The sequence below is a fragment of the Anoplolepis gracilipes genome, chromosome 9 (genome assembly GCF_047496725.1).
Source record: "Anoplolepis gracilipes chromosome 9, ASM4749672v1, whole genome shotgun sequence".
Lineage (NCBI taxonomy): Eukaryota > Metazoa > Arthropoda > Insecta > Hymenoptera > Formicidae > Anoplolepis > Anoplolepis gracilipes.
This window is the reverse complement of record NC_132978.1, coordinates 13,037,927-13,058,627: the sequence shown is the minus strand read 5'-3', so window position 1 is coordinate 13,058,627 and position 20,701 is coordinate 13,037,927. Positions and strand designations below refer to the sequence as shown.

Genomic DNA, 20,701 nt, shown 5'->3' with positions numbered 1-20,701 from the left:
GGATCAAGTCGACGTTCTTCCTGCGGATAAGAAAAAAATCCGAAATTTCTGGATTTCTTCTCGATTTCATCTAGTCAGCCAGCGCGCGTACCGCGAAAATTCTCAATCGTTACCTGAAAAAAAAAATATACAGATGAGATTAAAATTGGTTTTTAGACTTTTGATTTTTGTTATGTGGAACGACATTCGATATTGTTTTGTATTTTAGATCTCTGATAAAATAATTGGATTTTTTCAAAAGCAAGCGTCTCAAATCGCGCGGATTTAAATCATTATTTTGAAAATTATATTTAAAAAAAATTATGTTGAAAAATCATTACAAAAATATTTAAAAAATTTTAAATTGTTCAATGACCCAAAGTCGTTACAAAAAATATATAACATTTATTCTATAATTAAAAATTTCTAATTTCTTTTTATTTATATAATTAATATAATATTAAAAGAAAATAGAAGTTATCTTCGTCAATAGTACTATAGAATTTCATGATTCTTTTATATATATATATATATATATATATATATATAAATATTAATGAATATTAATAAAATGAATTTCTTGTGTCACGTAAGTATAAATTATAATTAATAGATATTTAATTATCTGTGCAACACAATTGTCTGTGCAGATCGATATATAAATAATGCTCCAAAATGTCTCGTGAAATCTCGTAAGAAGTTTATATTTTATGAAAAATGTGAATCATATATCGCTCAATCAATTAATAAAAACATCTGCAATGACGATACATGTAAGCTTATGATCGGAGGAAGATCGTCCTTAAGCAAATATTTGTAATTAAATTGTCGCGTGATAAACATCATTTTCATTGCGTCCGATGAATCTTTCTTTTTGCGTCAGGAAACCATGCGAGTGATATTAGCGATCGCATTGCTTTTTGTGGCGGGATCTTTCATCGTAGCGGCATCGAAGGAACGGAATAATTATCCCCGTTTCTTCAAGCATCGGACGAAATTGAGAGAGATCCGCGGCTTCAAACCGGAATACATCTCCACAGCGATTGGGTTCGGGAAGAGGGAAGGTCCGCTGGAGAGGACCTCGGATTTTCGTGGACGCGAGAGAATTCTGTTGCCCCTTCTGAGAAACTTTCCACGTGGGTGAGTATTCTCCAGGCTCTGTAAAAGATAAAGTAAAAAATGTAAGAATTTTTTTTCCATTTACTAGCAATGTTTCTGATACGAAAATAATTTTATATATAACTTTTCACGCGATAAATTTTGCGAAAACTATAATTTTTTTTTCATGATGTGACTACAACTTTTTAGATTATTTCCACATATAATTTTTATATTAATTTAAGCTATATATGTTTGTAATTTTTCATAAATTTAAATAGAAAGTAATGCTTCGTTATTGACAATATTTTAATTTTTCGTAAAAATATATAAATTATTGTTGTAAAATTATTTCCACATCGGAGAAGTGACATCAAATTTAGACGCAAAAGATGTAAAATATAATTAATATATTGAAAAGAAAACTCTCGAGAAATGTTTTGTCATTTAACTCTTGAGTAAATGGCTACTATTAATAATTATATAATAATCCTCATAAGCCTGTATTTAATTTAAATTTAAAATATCTTAATATTTTTACAGCGTGCCCGCGGAAGTGCTACTTCGAATGATGCAGGCAAATCCTGCATTGGCCGACAAATTGACGATGCAAAACGATCAAGGCGATGAAGAGTCGATAATGGATCATTCGAAACCCGATAGAACATTCGCGCTAATTTAATCTTTTATCAAATGCATTCGGCGGAGTTTTAAAGAGAAATTTCTCCCGTATTAGATAAAACGTTTTATTCGATACCTCCTCGAACCCGATTTATTTCTCGACTCTTCGCGTATGCAGGTGTAGTACTATGTAGATGCTCATCTATTTCTTTCCTTATGTATAATTTTTCTTTTTACGACAAAAGTTTTCGCGATATCAAGAATAAGACAAACAGAAGACGTGTTTTTTCACCCGCGTATGCAAAATCGATATATAATTATAACTGTCGTAAAACAATATATATTGCACTATATATGTGTATATATATATATATATATATATATATCGAGAAATATATTGTAATTGATTACTTTTCTGTTTAGTATACAAATATATGTAAAATTAAAAAAAAATGTACACAGAAATGAAAATAGATGAGGAATAATAATATGTATACTTTCTTCTTTTGTGATTATTCCTCTCTTTCTCTGGCTCTGATTTTATCAAATCCTATTTTCGAAGATTATTGTTTTTTAAATGCATTATGAATTTTTTTTTATTACATCTCCTATAATTTATCCATCATATAAACATATGCATTAATTTGTAGAAAGTTTAATAATATTTGAAATTTTTCGCCCCGATATTTTTCTCGACTACATCTCTATAGGATGATAAGGAGGGGTTTCTAAAAATTCTCAAAAATAAAAATAATAATCTTGGTAAAATACACCAAGGAAAATATGTGCCCTCACAAGTTTCGCAAAAAAAATTATTTTCTGCGAAATTGACGCATCAACATTCGCGTTGGCTCTTATTCGTCAATTTCCTAATTGTTTGTTTGAAATTTTTTTATCTGTATATTCTCTAATAAATGACAATGTATGAAGAATCGGACTATGCATGTGCTACGAAATTTCTCAAACAGCATGTATATCCAAAAAACATTCAGAGGACATACTAAAAATATTTTTGAATTAGAAGATATCTTCAGTATGTCTTCTAAACATCTTTTGAATATTTGTATGCTGCGTGGGTTAAAATCTCGGAGAAATATCATCTTGATCGCTGTCTAACTTTACTTACTTTCTTTTCTTTATTTTAATCTTTCGAAAGAAGAAAATATAAATCGTACTAGATACCCTTTGAACAAATATAAGAAAGGAAACACATATGTCATATTGAATATGACAAGAATTGTGCATTTTATAGAAAAGAATGATCTAACATGTGAACAACCAACTAGAGATGTTTCAATTTTTGAATAATTTCTTATGCTTAAAATTTCAGTTTCTATTTTTTTCAAACAATTTAAAAATATCCTAAAATGCTTTTATTTATTTTTTTTATTATATTATTTACCTAACTTGAAAATACATATATTTCAAATTATTAATAATAATAAATTTTTTCACCTGTAATTTCTATATCTCTTTCTTCTTTTGAAAAGACAATATTTTTATTCCTTTTTAAGGATAATATGATTAGGGATAATACGATTTCGTAAGGTTATAGAAATAATATTTTATAAAACACTTCACATCTGTTATAGTTTCAAATTCTCGATTTCCAATTGTATTAAAAGTATATTAAATTATACATTGCATACACATTTTATATGCAGTAAATAGCAATAAATAGCAAAGTCTTTGAATCCGATTTTGTAGCTTTATATGATCACTTTGTGACTACATTTTTACTCGAAATATAAAATCCATTTTGTACTTTAGCAACAATTTTTTTATCTTTCTTTCTCAAATTCTAGTGAGAAATTCATTACATCAAGATGTACATTTGTAAAAAAAAAGAAGTGCTTTAAATATGTCGGACGTGAAAACTGACAATATATTCTGCATTAGTACGTTGAACTGAAATCGCGAACGGATCAGTCGGATGGAACGTGAATGCCACCAATCGTCTTGCAGCCGTCGGTGTTGTTCGTCCCAACATACCGGCATACATTCTAAATTTTAAGAGACCCGAGTCGCGTGCATAGAAGCTGTAAATAAAAAAGAAAAAGTTATATATTCGTAGATAATTTTATCGATAATTCTTTATCGTGAGAAATGAGTTGTGAAAAAATGTTTGTACCGTATCGGATGTTCCCCGCATGCTTTAGGACGTTCCATCATAGACACCCATTTATCGTCATAGCAAAATAATGACAAGTCGAGGTAAGGAGAACTGGAATAGGACTGAGCGCATATCGGCAATTGAGCGAGTAATCTTTTTGTAGCTTCGGTAATGCCACCGTATCTAGCACTTATTATCGTTTGTTTAAACCTTTGCTGTAACAATCTGAAAAGAAAAAAACTTATTTTAATTAGATATTGTTTAGGCAATTATAAAATAAATAATGCACGTATTCATGCATTGTCTAAATTAATACACAGGATGTTATACCTGGCATATATATTATTAGATGGCGAACACATATATTGACAATCCGTGCTCATTCTGGCATTTCTGAAAAAATCACTAAAGTTTTCAAACAGGGTTAATAGTTGAGTCGATGCATTGTCGTATGCCGCCAAAATCTTTGCCGTAACCATATCGTAAACCACCAATAGCGCAGGCTGTGCATTTGGTTCATTTGCTTGCAAGGTCGCTACCTCTTCGCTCGCGTATCTCACCAAGATATGATTTGTATCCAACAATTGCATTTTCCACATACGTAATGAATTTAGCTGAAATATTTTATTCAATTAGTTATTAGTTGCTTGATAATTGACCCATTAACAATAAAATGTTTTTAAATAATGTATAAAAATACCTGGTCGAAATATTGATAAAATCTTCTTAATTCATATGGATCTTTTGTTACATTGCTTATATATTTTGCTCGTTTGTACAAATATACTAATAACCTATGTTTAAGACTATTTATTGCAACATCTTTAAATGGTCTGCAATTGATGCCAGGAAAAGCACTCGTAACTAAATATGCATCATCTTCCATACAAAACCTGATAAAAATTATTTATATTATCTGAACAATACCACTCGTATTTATATTATTGTACACATTACAAATTATTTATAATAACATTGGCTAATATTTATATTTAATACCTTCCTATTGTTCTGACGTTTATAAACATGCCATCCAGAATTTGAAAGATATGTATCGTTTGATGCTGCACTGATAAGACTGCTAATATATCTTTGTATAAATAAAGACCTATATATAGAAAAAAATGTAAGATTTATTCTAAGAGCTTGATATTTAATCATTTAATTGACACTTGTCTCAAAACATCCCTATTTTGCTTAAAAGAGCAGTTAATATTAAAAATATTATTACAATGAAAAAATTTAATTCTTTGCACAAAACTTGTCAAAATATTATTGGTATATCTTAATATATGATACCTTGATTATGTGATAAATAAATTTTGTCCACTTTAAAATGCCTAGTGTCGCATAACTTTCCACCACGTAGGTCGACAAGATGCAAGCTATAATCTTCAAGAGGAGACCGGGGATTTGGAGTCAATGCCTCATTATTGGAATAAATCTTGAACGGATAATTTTTTTTTCTTTTTTTATATTAAAAAAATAGTCACAAGTTACAACTACTACTTGTGATGATTACCTGATAAAAGTGCGGCCTCAATTCTTCAGGGATATGAGCGGCTGAACCCACAATTACGTACCGCGCGTCGTCTGTGAAAAGACTGCATTCTCTGTTCAATTGCTGGTGCGTGTTGCTTTGTACTACATTTATAATCCATTTGACCTATAAATATGCTTATGCTGGTACACCAATTTCAGCGGTTCTATCTCTTTTTTTTTTTTTAATCTTTATAATCTGCAAATATAGGTGCATACACCAAAGTCGATTAGTACACAGTTCGGGTACCTTGAAAAACCGCGCGAAGATATTACTTCGTATGTGAAAGCTACAGTCGTCGTTCTTGTTGCCGATATATTCGCCTTCGCAATCGGCCAACAAGTCCGCGGCCGCCGAAGCCCCGCAATATTGGTATACCTCGATAGACGTTTGATCCGCGCTAAACGCCACTAAGTACTTCCCGTCCGGGCTGAACTTACGCAAAAAGCACGGCGGTTTCTCCACGTTCATGACGGTGAAGTTGGGAAAAACATTTTGATAGAACTGCCTCGCGCTATGTACATGCGTGCCCGGGAAAGGGCAGCTCATCGTTTCCCTCTGTCTCAGGCGAACGACCACGTTCTGCGGCCCGATTTTACGAGGTTTTATGGGACAGGGATCTGTCACGAAGCTGACCCTGCTTTCCTTCATCTTTGCCATCCCGCTAGCAATTATTTATTGCGCGATAACGCACAGAAATGGGATCCATCGTCGCCGTGTCAGACTTTATTATTGCCACACTTTATATACTTTCATGCGATGCGTATCACCTTGGTTAACACGGGCGAATGTTATCTAATTGCAAAGTCTTCGCCAGTCTTCGCCATGTATGAAGATCTTATTTTATTTTGCTTCTTTCCCCTTTTAGTGGCAAAATCTTTCCGACTCTAATAAGTTATATATTGCACATTTATATAGATTTTATTATACTCTATTTCTTTTACAAGTTTGAACACACATAGGTTATAATAGCGGTTGAAATAGGTTAGGTCAACATGCATTCGTGAATTTTTCATCGAGTAGGTTCGAATCTCCGCTAAATGGGTTCGAATCTTCACTAAAGCGGGTTTGAGTCTCCGCTAAGCAGAATTTAAATTTTCGCTAAAAATGGGTTCGAGTTTTCATTTAATTAGAATTTAAATTTTCATTTAGCGCGAATTTAAGATTTAATTCAAAATTAATGATAGAATTCTATATTATATACAGTTGCGAATTATAATTAAAAATAATAAAAATAGGAAGCGAGATAATAAAAATTGCAAAAGCACAAAATATTTCAAATCTATGCGTAGATGTAGATTTATAAATTTAGAAAATTATATTTTCTATAATCTCTGTATTCATTTTAACTGTATTAATTTATCTCTGTATTTATTGTATTTTATCTGTATTTATTTTTTTTTGTATGCGTATTTATATCGATTAAACATACATGTTTGTCGTCAGGGAGATATCGCTGGGTATTTTAGATTATTTATTATGTATAATGAATGGTGATCGCAGCATTATTCGAAATTTAACGCGAGAGTTTTCGAAAGTATGGCAGATCAAATGGAATATATAATATCGCCATGGGAAATCGAGGCTTACGTGCAAAGCTTGAATGTTTCAATTCTGGATGATGTCGGTACAAAAAGGTATATACATTTTATACGTCATATATAATTATTTATAGTACTACACATATTTAGAAATCGATATAAAAATGCAAGAATTTTTCCAACCATATTTCAGCTGGTTAGATTTCCATAAGAGACTGACATTATTAAACCAGCAAAGTGTACTCGAGATAACAGGATTGCGCGAAGAGAGTGTTATAGAATGGTTTATTTCATTAAAGAAAGTAAGCTATTGGCAAACGATTGTCCTCTCGTAGACAAGTAGAATAATATATTATACATGTAACAAAACCATATAAATATGTAAATTAGATTTTAGCAATTTTCATTAAAAATGTCAATTAACTCAAAGGTCACATATGGGTCATTTTGATCTCATAAATATTTTAATAATAAAATATCTCAAAGACTTCAATCAATGAAAAAAATGTTTAAACTTTATTTTTTAACTTTTATTATACATAAATATTTTTTACAAATGTCAAAGAATAAATTGTTTGTAAATTTTTTTGAATTTTTTCAAACGCTTTGAGATAACTAAAACTGTGACAAAACATATTATGATCCATACGTGACCAAAAACAGAGCAAAAAAAATACGATATACAAGAAAATTAATATAAACCATAATCATTCCATTTTAGGTCCCTATTCTTATATATGAAGCTATACAAATTGATATATGGAAACATAAAGCGTTCCCACTTTTAATTGATCTTAACGGCGAGCCATCAAACACGTTTATGATGTTTAGCGTACTTTATCACGAAGTAGTCGTAGTTTCGTTATTGGAGAATATATTATTTCATTGCGAAAGCGCGCGAACGATAGATGATATGGTGATTGATCTCATCGATTATGCCGTCAAGCACGTAACAATGCTTTTTGATGAGAAAACCTTCGAGATCTACGAAAGATTCGAAATCAAAGATCCCAAGTAAAATATTAATAAATAAATAAATAAATAAACAAATATATTACACTAAGATATACAATATATTTTAATTGGATGCAGCAGATTGTGTAAACAAACGATAGTAAAGAACGTGTCTATCCTGTAATTTAAAACTTTTTATTAATCGCACATATTTTTTATCAATAGCTCTTGCCTCGAAGAAATATTGGAAAAATTGAAGATATTTGAATTTGATATTGGAATGCGATGTATCTCCATCCTTTACTATTTAATAGAATTTTTGGATAGTTTACCCCTCTGCGCTATTTCACGTATGCTGGCCGTACATGATATTCCTTACTTATTTGTACAACTAATAGAAAGTCAACTGTGGAAGAAGCAAGATGAGGATGGTAATAATAGCTCTTTTCTGTTTCTGTAAGATTGGAATGTCTTAGAAAGGACGATAAAAATATTGCAAAATTACTAGTAAAATATCATTAATATGTGTACAGGTGAAATGTTAATGTACGATGCTAGCTGGAGAAAAGTTAAGGCAAATGAAGTGGGAAAAATTAATAAGAGAGAAGGCCAAGTATGGTTTGGCCTGAGAGAATTACTTCTCAATCCAAAATGTTCTCCGTATTACGAAATTACAGAGCATAGGCTGTCCCAGCTATCTAAGGTATTAATTATTATCGACTCATCACCAGTGCATATAATACGGAATTTTAAATAGGACTCTTTACACTTTAGTTGCAGAAATATTTACATGAAGATATACTAGATCAAATTTCTCCTTTGATAGAGCTTAAAAGATGGTTATCTTACTTAAATATAACAGCAATGCCATCTTCTAATGCAAGTTGTACAGTTCACGTAGAAGTAATACCTCAGGTATAACGTTATTTTTTCCTATCTTTATCTCTTATTTTGCTTTATCTTTTTTTTGTTTTATTAGTGAAATAATTGACACAAAAAATTATAAATATATAGATAAAATCATCTATTTTGGAAAAATATCATAAAAAATGGAAAAAGTTGGCTAGACATCAGTCTAAATATCTATTTACGATGGATCAAAATTATATTAAAGATGCTGCGCAAATCTTAAGCGATGGCTACGACTTGGAAAAATTGGATCGCATAGAGCCGAAAAAATGTTCAGTATGCCAAGAAGTAGCTAAAAAACGATGCTCCAAATGTAAAGAAGTCTGGTATTGTAGTAGGTATGTAAAGGAAATGCTTCAAAGATATAGTTTCCTGTAAACATACATTCAGACATAATACTAATAATTTTTGCAGACAATGTCAAGTAAAAGATTGGGAAGAACACAAAAAGATTTGTAACGAAGGCTAAACAATAATGATCAAATCATCCTTGATAGATTAATATATTCCTATATAATATATAAACTTGATATATATTTCTGCTTTCCTTTCAATCTCAGCATTTCTTTTACTGTATAATTGTAAAAAGGTTGCATTTTCTTTTTTTTTATGAATTTGACAACTTATTCATTCTAAAACACATCAAAAATTGTAGCATTAGTATCTGAGATACAATTACATGTATCTCAAAAGGAATTATATAATTAAGATTTTGAGATATTAAGACTTCAGAAATAAATATATCGTATTTAAATTAATTTGTGTCAAATATTTTATTAAAAGATTTTTAATGTACAGCACTTTGTTTGAGGTATTCCATTAAAACATCCTTGGCTGGTGTATCTTCGCCAAAATCCTGCGAAAAATGTTTGTATATTCGATAATGGAATAATATAATAATGTAAGAAAAAAGTATAACAAAGATATATCAGTATGGCATAAGCACAGCATGGTCTGTCTAATATACGGGTTCTGCTCAGTAGAGGGAGCCAAATTTATCATCATATATATTTTTACGATCTTTTCAACATGTCCCCAAGTGTCATAATTATATCAAAAAAAAAAAAAACTAACATTCTTATAACTTACCTTTATGACGACGCATGAGCAGCCAACTACTTTACGTGCTTTGCCTGCACTATCAATTTTACATAATCCAGCCCATTCTCCTAACTTTTTGTTATTGTCTACTTTTATCAGTGGAATTTGATGCTCGTTACATAATGCTTGAACTAATTTTTTATACATTGGTTCGTCACAATTGTCTGCCAAAATGCAAAGCATAGCTTGCCGCCTGCAATATAAAAGATTTATTAATAAATAATAATATGATATTTAACATTACTTATCACATAACATTTATTTGTATTATGCATTATTGTATTATACATTAAAATATATTAAATAATTAAATTTATCTCAAAAAAGAAGTTTATTAAAATTAATTTTTATATCTTACTTGTCTAATGCTTTAGCAGCTTCATGAAGGCCATGTACGACACCGTCATGAATGAGAGAATTTTTTAAGACTTCTTGTAGTGCAGTATTGACATCCATACTGCCACCGGCTGCCATCGCAGATGGCACATCATCACTGTAAAAAACAAAAATATTCTTCACTGGTTGATTTATCTATATATCAATATAAATAGATTTATTATCTCTATATATATATATATATATATATATTGGCTGTGAAAGACTATACAACTTTCTTAATAATTATTGTAACTCTATAAAAAATATAAAATATTTTTATAAAAACGTCTTTCATAGAAAATATTATTTTTTTTAACATTTTTTAACATTAAACGTATCATATTGATAAAATCTTGTACGAATTAAAATTACATTAAAGTTTATCTCAAATAATCAAAGAGTCAATTTTATCAATTTTCTTTCCTTTAAATTACTAAAGTTTAATAAATGAAAATTTTAAATTTAATATTAAATAATTTATAATTCATAAATTTTTTCAAAGCTTATACATGCAAGTATATACTTCCATTTTAACTTAACCTATATTATCTATCATCAAATGTGCAAAATGTTATCCATATTTACTACTTGCTGAAGAATTTTTCTCGCAACAAACGCTTCTCGCCAAGGTTTTATACACTTTTATATATCCACAAATTTATTGATTTGTTAAAGTTAATCGCAACACATGATAAAGAATAAATAAGCGGTATTGAAAACATTCTAAAGTACACTTACTTTTCTACGTCAGACATGTTTTAATAGAGCCAAGGACCTAGAAATAATTACAGAATATTATTATTTTTGCCACGAGGATCACATTTTAATGTTTTTTAAGGTAAACTGTATAACGATCTTGCCACAATAAATGGATTTTAACCGCGCTAATATTCAGCGTGGCTTCATTTACCTTTGCTAACGAACAGAAGAGGAATTGTACGCTTTGAGCACGAGCATGCGTCACTTCGATAGGGACTTATCGATCGGTCGATATGTTGGTATAGAAGGACATCTAGGGACAGACATCAAAAATAAAAAATATTATCGACGATTGGTAAAAAAGTTTGACATGCATATCATATGATAATGACATACGCACACATTTATAATGAGAGTTAAATGAAAACATTTATAATCAAAGCTTAATCTATACATATTTATATATATATATATATATATATATATATTTATATATATTTATATATATATATATATATTGCTAACATTAGTAAAATATGTCTGCCATCAAAATGCTATTTATAAAATTTATTATTAAAAAATTTATAAAAACGCAATACACAAATAATATGTAATTCAATGAAATGATTACATTATGTATCAATGGAGTCTTCATTTTTTTAAATTGATTTATATACATAATAGTAGATATTAATTCTATGTATTTACTGGATAGAAAGTCATGTTTACAAAATATATACATTTTTGCGCGAATACGCTTCTATCAAAGTAAGTTGTCTTGGTGTATTGTATATTAGTTATAGTAATTCCAATTAGCAATATATTTGACAAGTCATAAAATAATAATAGAAGGATATATTTTATACTTTTGCAATATTTGAAAGTTCGAAATACTTTGCACTCGCGTTTGTAAAATTACTATATTAATAATTTTCAATATTATTATAAATTGTCGTTACGTAAGATTGCGTCCAAGAAAATCTAAGACATTTGAACGCGAAAAAATATAGAGTAATAAATTTGTCATACATTATTGGATATAAAAAAAAAAATATTAAAATCCTCTAAATTTTTCATCACTTTAAAGTCCTGACCTGAACGCCTTTCATTAATATGATATGCCGAGTAAGTATACACTGAAACGATGCATTAACAAGTTATTTCGATGACATTTCTTTATTTTATTCGAAAAATCGGCAATGATCAATGATGTATTGCAGGGATAAAAAGAGAGAAAAAAAAGAAGGATGAATGGAATAAAATGGAATGACCGCGAATCATCGTCCATGAAATTGACACACGGTCAGTTGATGTAATCGTACATGCCTAATAGCGATTGAAGACTATGTTATGTCGATGGCGAACATCGATGATACGGCCAACAATAATGTGGCAGAGACGGGGGTGGCGGGGGCGGAGGTGGCGGTGGCGGCGGTGGTGGTAGTTGTTGCGTGGACGGCGTTGATCCCGATTGTAAAGAGGATTGTACAGAATGTTGAGTAGGTCCCACTGGATATAAACGATGAGTACGATGAGCTTGGTGATGAGGATGACAGTTGCTGTTTGTCAAACGCGACGGCGTTGATGCCTCCAATGTCATAATTCCGGCTTGCGACTGACAAGCCATCATCAAACCATGAAAATCGAACTTGTAAGCGTAACGTTTACCGTGAACTTTCGTCATTATATTCTTGTCGTAGTAATATCTGCGAAATAATATTTCTCTCTTAACAATATATATACATATGTTATATGCATATGACAGTTCAAAGTGTTTTAAATTTAGGCAAAGGATTATTTGTATGAGATACGTGTAATAGAGAATAAAAAATAGATAGAGTATACGGAAAAAATAATGATTGTGCATACGATTTTTCATCGTTACATAAATCGGCGAACAATATCCGCTTATCGAATTACCTTAACGCGCGTGACAGCTTATCGTAATTCATATTCGGCTTGCTCTTGCGCTCGCCCCATCGACGCGCGACTTCGTCCGGATCGGTGAGCTTGAATTCCCCGTTCGAGCCCTCCCACGCGATACAGGACGCGTTGGACGTATCCGAGAGCAGCTCCAGCAGGAATTGCCAGAGCTGGACCTGTCCGCCTCCGACCGCCCCCGAACTGCCGGCTCCAGCCGTCGACCCAATCAGCGAGCAAGTCCGTTGTAGGAGGCTGAACCTCTCTATGAACAGAAAAACGAAACACGCATGCACCAAGCTCCAAGTTCTAGAATCTCGAGATCGAGTTGTTTAAACCGCAAGAGAAAGAGAGAGAGAGAGAGAGAGAGAGAGAGAGAGAGAGAGAAAAAGGAGAGAAGAACGATGGTTGTCAACTTTCTTTAACATATTTGCCTTCTCATTTTTACATATATATTTTTATTCTTTTTCTTTATTGTCATCCCTATACTTATTATTAGTCATTATTAAAAAAAAAACTCGTTATGAAATTAATTATTGATATGTGAGATTGTCAATTAGAACTCGATTGCAAAAAATAAATAAAAAGAAGAGAGTACAATTATCTTTGTATTTTTTTATCGTGTCAGTAGATATTTACAATGCACTTGTTTGAAAATGTATCTGCGAAAAACATGTACATGTATTATATTGTATCTTTATACAACAAAAATAAATAAATATAAATATAATATATAGGTACATGTAAGTGATGAGGGGCGCGCGATAAGTATTTTCTCAGTGTTTTTTAATTTCACTCAGGAGCTTATATAATTTTCAGTTTTTCTTAATTTACCGTTGTAAAGAATCGCAGCGGCCGAAGGATGCAATCTGGTGTCCTGCTGAAGATGTAGCGGATGCGTCTGAATTCTCCACATTACGCGCCGAAAGTGATATTTTAGCTTAATCGCCTGTGCCATATAAACGGCGCTTTCGAAAACCAATAAACATCAATAGGCCCATCATCTCCGTGGCATCCGAAAAATCCGTCTCGTTCGATCAATGCGAATTGATTGTCTTGCAGTCTTTATTAAGACGTTTGTTCGCCGTAATTTTTCACATTTTCCTTTTGAGTTGAAAAAGAAAGAATGCGTATCACACTATAATTTTTTTCGTATACTAGCGAAATAACATGGAAATTAATTTCATAGAGGCTTACTGTTGAGCGATCATACGCAGTACGAGTAACGTCATTACATGAATCACGATACATTCTCCACGATGACTCGCGAAACAAGCAAATACAAATCAAGGAAGATAAATCGACATCCATTTCACTAATTTCAATGACGCGTTACGCGATGATCGCGCGAGTAAGCGAGGTCGATTGCTGCCGGATCGTATAAAGGGACGTAGACACATTCGGAATAAAACTCGCCAGTCAGTGGACAGAAAGCGACTGAGCGACCTTTGCCCCTGGTTATTTTAGCCCTTCGCACCCCTCCCTCCCACTCGTAGTCTCGGCAAGTGTGAACGGAATACCTTTACACCCCCTCCCTTCTGACGTACCGCCGAGCTTAGAGTACTTACCGGTACCTTCCATTTCTTTCGCTCTTTCTCTTGGAATTTACGCAAATATCGTTTCGATATCTCATGCATGTGATGGACAATAAAAATAGTTGTATATAAATTCGTTTGAAATTTCTTCCCTCGCGAATAAGTGTTTCAAGCGCTCACTTCGAGAATAATCGTTTCTTCTTGAATCTCACTTCTGTAAACTTGCATATATTTTATATTATTTTATTTGCTGTTTTATAAATATAAATAAAAATATATATAGTTGCAGATTCTTCACCTCTCTTTTATATTTCTTAATACCAAGAAATAATAGAATAAGAAAATAAGTTTGGCATATAATAGAAAAATTTGTTATATTGAAAAAATAATTGATACGAGCATAAAAGAGCTGTTAACAAATAAGTTATTTTTTCAACAGATAATTGTCAGAATATTTTTAATAAATACAAGAGTGGGACATTTCACTTATTCTTTTTAGTCACAAATATATAATTATATATAAAAAAATGAAAAAGAAAAAACATATCGTGAGTTACATGTTAGAACGGATCTAATTGTAAATAATCGACATCAGAAAATTAGCAAGATCATAAAAGACTAAATATGTAGGCCCGTATTCTGAGTTCACATTTATCGCTAAATGTGCCTTTAAAAGTGTTTTATACATGTGTTTATATACACATTTAGAGGCACATTTAGCGATAAATGTGAGCTCGGAATACGGGCCATTCTGTCGATTGTAACGTAATAAAATATTTGACATATTCTGTCACTATACAATTGATCGAATTTGTATTAAATACACATTAAACACCTTTTCTTTTTCTTTCCTATCCGTAATAATCATTCACAATATTTATGGCTGAAAGGACACAAATATAAACTGTCGAACGTTCCACTTGTACTTATTATTTGATAATTGTATCTACATTCTTTTTAAAAAATTTATTTGTTAATAACCTTTTAATGAGCTTGTATCAGCCCATTATTAAAAAAAATAATTAAAATAAACATATGTACTTTTCCAAGAAAAGCTACTAGAGTAGAGTTCGATTAAAGTTATTACTCGATACATATTGATGCTTTTGTCATGCTAAAATATAAAAAATTAATAACAATTTACATATATAAAATAATAATATCTCGTGTTGCATACATTTGTGTTTATTAATATCTATACTAATAAATCAATTTAAAATATACTTATATTTTTAATTGCATTGCAATCTTGAAAAACCGAGATGAATTGCATTTAGATGAATTGATAAAAATAGAACAAGATATGGAAACACATTAAGAAATTCAAGTTTGTTACTCTGTGTATGTGCACAGCTAAATAAATATTGTCAATATCTGTTTTGACAAGAAATGATGACGCTAAATAAAAAAGTCATAAAGTGAAAAAGTGTCTGCTTTTAATATACATCGCTCGTATATTATAAATGTAAACTTGGACGAAATATTACGAGAACGAGATATACGTGAAATTCCATTTTAATATATTGATCGTTATGTTAAAAACGACACATAGAGAAGAAGTACAAACGGATTCGCATTCGAGGATATATTAATATATTGTACGTATAATATATATTATATGTAATACAAAGTGTGCACGCCGTTAAATGCGCCGGACGTGTCGCGAAATGAGATATATGTATATGACAGGCATTATATGACGGAGATGCACGATGCGTAAAATTATCCCGTATACGTTGAAGATCCAGAGAATGTTTGCCGCTCATCACGAAAACAATATAGTCGCGCCCCGCGGTGAGCTTACCACCCCCCCAGGCCCGTTAGAGCTTGCCCCCAAAAGGAGGAGGGCAGAAAGAGGGGTAAAAGCGCGGGGTCGTGGCAAGCTCGTAACCCCTCGTGGCACCACCTTTCCCGCTACCCTAAACACTCGATGGTTTATTCATGAGGACTCTCTCACCGCGATAACACTGATTCGTTTAATAAACGGCTGCTCCCGGGGTGAGATGGGCCGACGCACACACACACACAGAGAACAAGAGAAAGAGAAAGAGAAAGAGAGAGAGAAAGATAGAGAAAGAGAGAGGGAGAGAGAAAGCTGCAACGTTATTCAAACGGACGATATATCTCCGAGGCTTACGCTGCCACGACTCCTGCTACCTCTCACTTTTCGCTTTTCTTCTTTCGCATCCAAAGAGGCGGTGCTCGAAAAATCTGTGCTCCAAAAAAAGAGGAGCAAGTATATAAACAAAAGGGAATTTCTTCACTTCATTTTCTCGCAGCTTCTTCATCAACGTATCGTTGCACAGTCGAAATCAATTCTATATCGAAAAATATATATTTATTATTATTTATTATTATTATTATTATCATTATATGGATATTTATTTTAATTAAATGTTTTTATTTATTATATAATATTTATTATATAAAATATTTTCACCCACCGATATGCTTTTTGTATAAATCGACAGTTGATTTTTATTCTTATTAAGTTTCTTCTTTTTATTCTTTAATATCGTGATAGTTCCTTTTTTCAATCGCCTCAATTTCATATCGAGAAAATGCATAGACATTTCGACACACTTTTATTTCAACAAGTTTGCTTTTTCTCTTCGAGTCATGCGACGTGAAGAAAATTTTCGACGAAACTATCCGCATACACATGCACATACACACTTGACGATATCGGTATTTACTTTTCTACTGGACCGCGTTTATCTGTAATAGATCGCAGCCATCGTTAAAGCTTTTAGATAAGCTCGAGTCGGACTAGAATCGGTCCTTGGGGAACGGTTAGCCTTTTCCGGTCACTCTCCATTCAATCCTGACAGGACCTCTATTAAACTTTTCTAAGCTTTACCGTAGATAAGTTAGATAAGTTAGAAAGTGAATTATTTTAGATTTATTTCTTTTACTTGCAACGAGCAAAAATAGACTTACTGTCGACAAGAGAAAAATACGTTACATCGTCTCGATACATTATAATGTGTATATTTCGAATTAGAAAGAAATATCAAAATTAATGTATTATTTTGGGTCACAATCTTTAGCTGCGAGTTGAAAATAAAAATCTTCTCGAGAAATATTTGCTAGAAATGGCTCCTTATCAGATTGTATCATAATTCTGATAATATTATTTTAACTCCAGTTTTAATTAATTATTGCTATTTAGATTATATATTTGTTTAAAAAAAGACAAAAATTTTCAATACAAATTAATTGATCATAGATAAAGAAACAAATTATATGAGCCTAATATTACATAATCTGATGAATAAAATAATTAAGTGGGCCAAGTTTATGTCAGTTCTGAAAACCTGTAGTACTTAATTGTTAAGAAATAAGGGAATCTACGTCAAGAATTTTGATACATCTTTCTTTTTTCTGTAAAATATTTTCCGCGATGTAACACTAACGTAATCGATAGTGAAAGATTCAATCTAATGCGTAGGAGAGGAAAACCAGTTGATCTTGAATTTATTCAATATATCGGACTCACCAGCACTACTGTCCTCGTTTTCCTGCAATAAATCAGGAGTATGTACGCCGGTTGCTTGTAGATGAAGGTAGCCCAAGTGTCGCGCCAGGATGCGACCCTCCGTCTCGCCGCTGATATTCTGCCAATCTCGCAGAGACAATTTCAGCAATTCCTTTCCGGTCGACGGAAGTATCGCACTGATTGGTCTTATAGAGAATGTCCGGCCGCACCAGAAAATCCACGAAGCTATATGGCTGGAATTCCACTCGGATGGATCTGAAAGATGAATCATCGAGACATGTTTCTCCTTTGTTCGGCCATAATAAACGAGTTTAAAATGCAGCTCGTTATTATTTCCGGTTAGATATTCACCGGATGGCACCATGATTCGTTCGGACTCCGAGTGATCGGCATCTTCATTGTTGGAGTCATCATCATTTTCTTCATTGCTGTCTGATAAGATTATGCGTTGTTCTACTTCAGCATTGTCCGTTCTATGCGTCAAACGAGTTTGTTTGTAGTTCGAAGATGCCTTTTTATTATCGTTTCGTTTCGATTTTGATTCCAATTCCAAATTTGATCTTGAGTCGGATGCTTCAGACGATACGGTGTCCAAGTCTTGATTCATCGCTCGGTGATAGAGTTTGCGTCTTTCTTTAGCAATTTCGTAATTCGTCATTGCTATTTTGTTTCATCAGGTGTGATATCGAGGAGGAGAACTCTCACCGTTAATCGTCGACGACCAACCTCCATCGACTGACTCATCGACCGAAAAGTCGAAGTAAAACCGCAAGATTTAACAAAATACTTTTGATATTCTCTGCCTGGACATTCCAATAAACGCTATGGTTGGCCATTCCAATAAACGCAAGACCTGGACATTCCAATAAACGCAAAAAAAAATATTACTGAAATATATTTATGGGAGTTCCTAAAATTCAAAATAAACATCCCTAGATTATTTTAAATTCTAGAATATTTAAGAAAGTATATACAGAATACTCAAATAAGCACAAAATATTCTGATTTTTTCTCACTTTGTACATTATTTTATTCTATTTTTTTATTTAACTTTTTATGTTCCATACATATATCCAAATTTACACTGAATGTTCCTTATTAAACATACAGCTAATGTTCATAGAATATTTCACAATTATTTGAACGTTCTATGAACATTTCTTTACTATTCCAGGATGTACTTTTGGAATATGAATGGAATATCTAATGTTTACTGGGATACTTAATTACCGGAAAAGTTCGCAAACACGATTCTTCTTCGTTTACACTATCATCCATGCTGCACTTGTATTATTTATTTTTTTTTAATATATATTGCAATTTTTTTCTGCACTTATTATCACGACAATTATCTGATTATCTACTTGAGACCGACCCTCTGCGAGTTAGTGTCACTCGCTCGTGATACAATCTTGTCGCAACCGGCGTAATATCGAGTAATAAAAATATCGTTGCGTCGAACTGATCTAGCCATCGTCGTCGATGTAAATGAAACGAAATCACGGCGAGGCTGAGGGTCGGGCCTCGCCAGGCAAGGCAAAGGCTCGATTGGCGAAATATGAATTCCCGGAATTAAAAGCCGTACAGCTCGCAGCCACTCTCGGTCAAGTCGCTTTCGGCTCCGTGCATCGTCGACCGCTGAATCACGCCCGATTGCTCATCTTTACTCTCACGTATTTTTTTCTCCTGTTCTTTATATCGATGCCCACGTGTGATTTGGAGGATATACTTTCTGCGTCGGCCTTAATAAAAATACTACCGCGAATAACGTGTGCATCACATTTCTCTTCCGATGTTTGCCTCCCTCTCTCTCTCTCGTAGATCCTCACGTTCGGCAGATTTCATCTCACGATATGAGAAAATATATAGGTAAATTTTGACGAGCCGCTAAAACCGATTGTTTGAGTGACAAAAAGGATTACGTGACTAAAAGTAAAGAAATCATTTTTGATCACGTGATTTTTTTGTCGCTCAAACAATCGGTTTCAGCGGCTCGTGAAAATTTACCTTATAAGTGACAATAAGGATCACCGTTGTTCTGGTTCGAATAAAAATATCTTTGTATTTGCTGTAAATAAAGGAGAATATATATATTTTTTTTTTTTTTTTTTTTTTTTTTTTTTGTCACATGACAGCACGTGATTTTGCTATAGACATTTATGCAGTTTGAAATTCTCACGTGTATATACTTTAGATATATATACTTTAGATGACGTAGATAGTAAAAAATATATATATATTAGTCATTTTAGAAAGCGGATGTTGTAGATATACATATATGTATGTACATACATACGTAAATACCAGCCTATTTTTTGCGATGTTAATATGATGACTGTTAATATTCCGGGAACATTTTTCTCATATTTCTTCGTAGCTGACTCGAATTGTGCAGCAGATGTGTCTATATTAATGGTCATTTGAGGCCGTAACGTGATAACTTGAAATAATACGCGAAACGAAGGAGATGGTTTATACGTTTATGGATAATTCGCCTGCGCGAAATATTTGAAACGCGACAGTTTATACAATAATTACCCACAGACGTAACAAGTATAGAGATTGCGCACTCTCGATCGTGATAGATATAAATGACGCGCGTATTGGAAAGACCGCAGGATCTACTTTGAATTTTTTTTATGTCAAAAAGAGAGAAGGCAACACTACACAAAGCTTTCTCTAATTTCACGTAGCCGAAATTGCAATCTACGTTTATTTGATCTGTGACTACACGTTTACACGTCACCCATAATCGGGTTTAATAACATCCGTAGTTCTAAGACTAACCAATCACAGTCATGCCATTTTTCAGAG

At 32.3% G+C, this 20,701-nt stretch overlaps 5 protein-coding genes across 13 annotated transcripts; 2 read left to right on the top strand and 3 right to left on the bottom strand.

Annotated features, from left to right (window-relative positions):
* Positions 1–514: 514 nt before the first annotated feature.
* Positions 515–2,172, top strand: LOC140669474 (allatotropin). The gene is made up of 3 exons (XM_072899346.1): positions 515–568; positions 863–1,119; positions 1,621–2,172. Exons 1-3 carry the CDS (start codon positions 536–538, stop codon positions 1,757–1,759), a joined length of 429 nt encoding a protein of 142 aa, XP_072755447.1. The 5' UTR covers positions 515–535; the 3' UTR covers positions 1,760–2,172.
* A 1,110-nt stretch (positions 2,173–3,282) lies between these two features.
* Positions 3,283–6,355, bottom strand: Abo (de-etiolated protein 1 abo). Its single transcript, XM_072899599.1, has 8 exons — positions 5,601–6,355; positions 5,334–5,477; positions 5,111–5,255; positions 4,811–4,919; positions 4,512–4,704; positions 4,142–4,425; positions 3,830–4,036; positions 3,283–3,737 (listed from the first exon to the last, which is right to left on the bottom strand). The coding sequence occupies exons 1-8, from the start codon at positions 6,009–6,011 to the stop codon at positions 3,554–3,556; spliced, it is 1,677 nt and encodes a 558-aa protein (XP_072755700.1). The 5' UTR covers positions 6,012–6,355; the 3' UTR covers positions 3,283–3,553.
* A 423-nt stretch (positions 6,356–6,778) lies between these two features.
* Zmynd10 (zinc finger MYND-type containing 10) lies at positions 6,779–9,419 on the top strand. Its single transcript, XM_072899177.1, has 8 exons — positions 6,779–6,988; positions 7,086–7,194; positions 7,614–7,906; positions 8,072–8,277; positions 8,380–8,549; positions 8,621–8,761; positions 8,861–9,093; positions 9,170–9,419. Exons 1-8 carry the CDS (start codon positions 6,891–6,893, stop codon positions 9,222–9,224), a joined length of 1,305 nt encoding a protein of 434 aa, XP_072755278.1. The 5' UTR covers positions 6,779–6,890; the 3' UTR covers positions 9,225–9,419.
* Positions 9,420–9,503: 84 nt separating this feature from the next.
* On the bottom strand, positions 9,504–11,193 carry Rps12 (ribosomal protein S12). The gene is made up of 5 exons (XM_072899188.1): positions 11,145–11,193; positions 10,973–11,009; positions 10,215–10,349; positions 9,845–10,049; positions 9,504–9,611 (listed from the first exon to the last, which is right to left on the bottom strand). The coding sequence occupies exons 2-5, from the start codon at positions 10,987–10,989 to the stop codon at positions 9,543–9,545; spliced, it is 426 nt and encodes a 141-aa protein (XP_072755289.1). The 5' UTR covers positions 10,990–11,009; positions 11,145–11,193; the 3' UTR covers positions 9,504–9,542.
* LOC140669390 (DNA-binding protein D-ETS-6) lies at positions 11,165–20,662 on the bottom strand. Of its 9 annotated transcripts, XM_072899181.1 has the most exons (7): positions 20,180–20,225; positions 19,895–19,955; positions 19,118–19,774; positions 18,239–18,740; positions 17,888–18,142; positions 12,854–13,118; positions 11,839–12,639 (listed from the first exon to the last, which is right to left on the bottom strand). In XM_072899181.1, the coding sequence occupies exons 4-7, from the start codon at positions 18,543–18,545 to the stop codon at positions 12,282–12,284; spliced, it is 1,185 nt and encodes a 394-aa protein (XP_072755282.1). In that variant the 5' UTR covers positions 18,546–18,740; positions 19,118–19,774; positions 19,895–19,955; positions 20,180–20,225; the 3' UTR covers positions 11,839–12,281. The 9 variants fall into 9 exon arrangements, with proteins under 9 accessions (XP_072755280.1, XP_072755282.1, XP_072755281.1 ...); XM_072899179.1 differs by adding an exon at positions 11,165–11,246 and having other exon boundaries at positions 12,260–12,639; positions 19,118–20,278; XM_072899180.1 differs by having other exon boundaries at positions 19,118–19,955; positions 20,184–20,299.
* Between the last annotated feature and the right edge of the window lie 39 nt (positions 20,663–20,701).